Source organism: Psammomys obesus, unplaced genomic scaffold, assembly GCF_907164565.1.
Source record: "Psammomys obesus unplaced genomic scaffold, mPsaObe1.curated_primary_1811, whole genome shotgun sequence".
NCBI lineage: Eukaryota > Metazoa > Chordata > Mammalia > Rodentia > Muridae > Psammomys > Psammomys obesus.
The window spans coordinates 7177152-7182574 of record NW_026596433.1 but is presented as its reverse complement, the minus strand read 5'-3'; the positions used below and the strand labels follow the sequence as shown (position 1 = coordinate 7182574).

Genomic DNA, 5423 nt, shown 5'->3' with positions numbered 1-5423 from the left:
GCCCCCCTCCCGGCGTGGCGAGGCCGCCGGCCACTCGGGCCTCTCCTCGGCAGGTCGGACGCCGCGCGCCGTCAGCATGGGCAAAGGAGACCCCAACAAGCCGCGGGGCAAGATGTCCTCGTACGCCTTCTTCGTGCAGACCTGCCGGGAGGAGCACAAGAAGAAGCACCCCGACTCCTCGGTCAACTTCGCCGAGTTCTCGAAGAAGTGCTCCGAGAGATGGAAGGTGAGGGGGGCGGGAGGCCCGCGCTCGGCGGGCGGCTTCCGGGTGGTTTTTTGTGTGTGTGCGTGCGCGCGCGCATGTTTTTTTTTTTTTCTTTTTTTGGCGGGGCGGCTCGCTGGGGAAGTTGGAGTTTGCCCGCTCCAGTGACTTGAGGAAAAATGTTCTGACGAAGCAGGAATTTTTTTAAAAGGCCAGCGAAGCACGGCGCCGTTAGTAAAAAAAAAAAAAAAAAAACAGAAACAAAACAAAACGAGGACTTGGTTGTTTAGGCGCGTAATATTCTGCTGGCTTAGTCGACTTACTTTGTGTCCCCTTAATATCTTACGTGCTCGGGCAGCGAAGAGACGTAAAAGTTTTGCCGATGTGATTGTTTTCTGTCCCGTAGACCATGTCAGCAAAGGAAAAGTCGAAGTTTGAAGATTTGGCCAAGAGCGACAAAGCTCGTTATGATAGGGAGATGAAGAATTACGTTCCTCCCAAAGGGGATAAGAAAGGGAAGAAAAAAGATCCCAATGCTCCGAAAAGACCACCGTAAGTTTATCACTAACCTCTTGGGAGGCTTCTCCCCCCACCCCCTCCTGTTTGTTAACTGTTGTTTCCTTTCAGGTCTGCCTTCTTCCTGTTTTGCTCTGAACATCGCCCAAAGATCAAAAGTGAACACCCGGGCCTGTCTATTGGAGATACTGCAAAGAAGCTGGGTGAGATGTGGTCTGAACAATCTGCCAAAGATAAACAGCCGTATGAGCAGAAGGCCGCTAAACTAAAGGAGAAGTATGAAAAGGTACAGAAAGTTGGCAAGTTTATGTCATCAGCATTTGGCAGTGTTTGAAAAAGCCTAATGAAACTTAAGCAGTTAACCTTTCTATTGATTTAGTGTTTGGCCCTCTTTAAATTTCCTAACTATACACTCATTGTAGTTGTGTAAATCGATATTAGAAGAGGGTAAAGTGCCAGCTACACTTCATGTAGTTGTATCTAAAAATGTAAGGTTGGAAGGGGTTATATGTGTGTGCAAAGTAAATTGTCAGTAAAAAGCCTGATCAAGGCAGCTTCTATCATTTTATCAGATTATGCTTTCCAAAGCATAAAAGGAGCAAGTTCTCTCAAACCTGAGTTAATGTGAATACCAGCTAATAAGGTTATTGGCCAATTTTAGGTTATTTACAATTAAATAGTTTTTCACACTTGAGTAATGAGACAGGATGCTGATTTTACTTTGACAATATTTCAGGATATTGCTGCATACCGCGCCAAGGGTAAAAGTGAAGCAGGAAAGAAGGGTCCTGGTAGGCCAACAGGCTCAAAGAAGAAGAATGAACCAGAAGATGAGGAGGAGGAGGAGGAAGAAGATGATGATGAAGATGAAGAGGAGGAAGATGAGGATGAAGAATAAGTGGCTGTCCTAAAATGTGTGGAGTGTTTGTGCTCAGGCAATTATTTTGCTAAGAATGTGAAATTCAAGTGCAGCTCAACATTAGCTTCAGTATAAAAACTGTACAGATTTTTGTATAGCTGATGAGATTCTTTGTAGAAAAATACTTTTTTTTTTTTTTAAAAAAAAAAACGGAGTTTGTAGCTTTTTCAGGGGCTACAAAGTACAGTTAGATTTAAAGCTTTTGATGTTGAATGTTCCTAAATATTTAATGGTTTCTTTAATTTCTTATGGTAGCAAAAAAATAAAACTTCATAGGAATTTGTATTACCAGTAAATTTTTTTAGGATGTTGAATTTTTTGTTTTTTTTTTTTAAATTTGTAATAAAATAATGTATATTAATTGCATTGTGTTTGTATTAATGTTTTTCCTTAAACATAGGTAGAGCCATGGCCTTGTTAAGTCTTTTTACACAGTTAAGCTTTATGTTAGTCATTTTTGCTGTTATATTAATTTCTCTGATTTTTGTGTTTAGACAAAAGGGGCAAGTTCTTTTAAAATAGACTAGGACATAATTATTAGCAACAAGTTAAAGCTAAGTGTTAGGGACATTCTGGCTTGATTACTAGAGTAAATAGACTTTCAAACAGTTCTGTGATTGTGCTAATTATAAGCCTGATGATTATCCATTCAAATTTGGGGGAGGAGGACCTGATTTTAAGATTTCAGGCTTTAGGTGGTTTAGTGTACTTGAATGTTTTGGATAATGCATTAGACATACAAATGTGGGTCTTAACAGCATTTTTTTAGTCACTGAATGTTAGTACCTATTTGAGGTGGATAGGTCTTAGCTCATGGTCCCAAAATGTCAAGGCCTAAAAGGAGATGAAGTAACCTTGAATGGCAGGTAGATAACTCTGGAAAGGACTGGGAGGAGAACTGGGAATTCTGGCCTGTTGTGGCTATGTATGTGGGCACACCGTCTTCCCAAAGAGCAAATGCTCAGTGGCATAAAATGAAAGGATATATGATAATCAGTTACCTTTTTCAGCCTTGGGTTTTCAAGACTTAACAAGTCCAAGAATGTAAGCATATGCATATACATACACAACAGTGCTGAGAAGTGAAAAGAATTTTTATAGGAGTCTTTTAGAATGTCTGCATAGTATCCCATTGAATAGGTTGTAACTTAACTAGTTCCCTAAAAAGGCTTTCCCTCTTAAATTAATCCAGCATTCCAGAGCCAGAGGCCTGAAGATCTGTTTGAGGCCAGCCTGGTCTACACAGTGAGTTCCAGAGACAGCCAAGGCTACATGGAGAAAAGAGGTGCTGCTTTCACTAATTTTGTAGCTTCCTACCCCACTTTACAAATATTGTGACTTTTTGTGTGTGTGAGAAAAGTCCTATTAAAGAAGAGTATGAAGAAAAAAAAAAAAAGGAATAGCAGGGCTAAAAGGCATAGATAATAGAGGTTGCTGCTTAAAAAAGTAATCCCACTTTAATTTTTAGCAGTGCTGGAGCTTGAACCAGGGCTGCATACATGCCAGGCAAATGAACTAATAACCTTAGCTAACTTCAGTAGCCTATTTTCTCCCAAACTTCTACTTGAAGTTTGTTAAAAACTGCTCATGGGCTTTAGTAATTAAATAAAGCTTGACAAAATTGCTCATAGGAGCAGTACCTGTTCCATCAGTATACTGGTTCTTAAATTTCATAAGTTATTCTGATATGTTTCACATGTATCACATTCCAAAATGATGAGTATTTTTTTACATTTTGAGGGTGTTTGCTGTGATCATTGCTCAAAGTCTTTGTGGAGACTTGTATTAGGGAAAGTGGTACTTGGTAAGAATATATGTATATATAAATACAAAATGAATACATACATAAAAATATAAACTGATTTTTTTCTTTGACTTTTTTTTAATGCACGGATTTATTTGGATGTAGTAAATGTTTAACTTTTGTGGCTTTGGGAAGCCTATCTCAGCCAACGACCAAAAACAATTGTCCTTTGGTTTTTTTAAAAAAAAAACAAGGCTGGGGAGATTGCTCATCAGGTAGTAACACTTGTTGCCCAAGCCTAGTGATTGGAGTTCAATTCCCAGATAAACTGAAAAGCTGTGTCTGACCTCTGTGTGTGTCATGGTCCTTCGCACACAGACATTATAAACATGTACGCTTGTGTGCATGGGGGACAACGTGTAAATGTTGAGAGTTTGTAGGAGTTGGTTTTCTTTTAGCATGTGGGACTTGGCAATTAAGCTCAGGTTGTCAGGCTTGGTTGGCAGTGAGCACCTTCACCTGCTGGGCAACCGCACTGGCGACACGAATATTTCTAAGAGTATCACGAATAGTAAATAAGTACATCTTAAATCTTTTGACTTCCCATTTGCCGGTGGAGGGGCATGCTTTTATTCCTAGGCAGAGGCAAGTGGATTTCTGAGTTAGTGTACAGCCTGGTCTACAGAGCAAGTTCTAGGACAACCAGGCCTACACAGAGAAAACCTGTCTCCCCGTTACTTTGTGACATGAAATGTTTTATTTCTCAGCAAGGAAAAAAAAAGTAAAGGAACTATTAGGAAATTTCTTAGGACTTAGTTAAAGGTGAAGCAATACTAGAAATGAGCCTGTTTTAAATTATTTTTTTCATGAGATTTGCAGTGGGAATGCCATTTTAGAGATTTGTGTGTTGGTTGGTAAGTGTAAAGCCCAGAAACTAGATGGGAAAGGGCTGGAAGTGATGAGCTGTTCCATATTGCTGTATCTTACTGGCAGAATGTTCTATGAAGATTTATAAACAGGAGTGTTAAGATAAATGGGAGGAGCATTATTTTTAACTCTGTCTTGTTGGGCAGAAATGGTATAAAATTCGTAGATTTCTCAAATTTTCAAGTAGAATCAGAAATCTTAAGTTTATAAACACTGAAATCTGAATTCCTGGCAATACAATCATGTTAAGGTCAAAGAAAACATACATAGTTAAGAGCCCATCCAGGAACGTTGCCACTTCTATGATGGTTCACAGAAAAATTTTCCAGGGTGCTCAGTGAGCTTCACTGTGCTCTTGGGCCTCCACCACCTCGTGGTGAGCTTCCCTCCTAACTATCACATCTGTAGAATAGCACAATTACAGTGTTCATTTTAAAAATGAAAAATCAGGGCTGGAGAAATGGCTCAGCTCTTAAGAGCATCGACTGCTCTTGCAAAGGACATGGTGATTCACAATTGTAACTTTTCAGTTTCAGGAGTTCTAATGGCCTCAGGCACCAGGAAAGCATGTAGTGTACAAACATAAATGCATAGAAAACACCCATACATATAAACTGGTGAAATAATACTTAGAAAAAAAAATAAAAGTAAGGAATGACTTAGGTTCCCAGTAGTGCCAAATTTCAAACCGATTCACCAAATTTTAGAACTGGAAATGGTTTTCACCTATTCAGTCTCCTTTACTAAGGCAGTGTCTCAGTAGGTCGCCCTGGCTGGCCTAGACACTGTAAACCAGCCTGAGTTCAAATTCAAGAGACTTCTTCCTGAGTGATAAGCTCTGAAGGTGTGTGCCCAGATACTAGTTAAATTTGTAGCTCAGGAAACTGATAATAATCATTCATCCATTCATTCATATATATGCATTCTCTGACTTTCCATATTACCAAAAAAGATGAGGTGTTTTTATACAAAAACAGGCAGTCTAACGACCATAAATACAAATATAAAGGGAATAGGGGGACAAGACTGTAGAATCAAAAAGCAGTAGCAAGGAGCTTAGAGTTGGGAACAATTTTACTATTTTGGTAATAGTACACAAGTCACATATCCTCTTG

General features: G+C 39.4%; 1 protein-coding gene across 1 annotated transcript in view; it reads left to right on the top strand.

Annotated features, from left to right (window-relative positions):
* Hmgb2 (high mobility group box 2) overlaps positions 1-2001 on the top strand; it is a 2788-nt gene extending 787 nt beyond the window's left edge. Inside the window, exons 2-5 of the mRNA XM_055597905.1 lie at positions 54-226; positions 609-754; positions 830-1004; positions 1455-2001. Of these exons, the coding sequence (XP_055453880.1) occupies positions 77-226; positions 609-754; positions 830-1004; positions 1455-1616 (633 nt within the window). The 5' untranslated portion in view covers positions 54-76 and the 3' untranslated portion in view covers positions 1617-2001. The remainder of the gene's footprint in view (positions 1-53; positions 227-608; positions 755-829; positions 1005-1454) is intronic.
* Positions 2002-5423: the final 3422 nt, after the last annotated feature.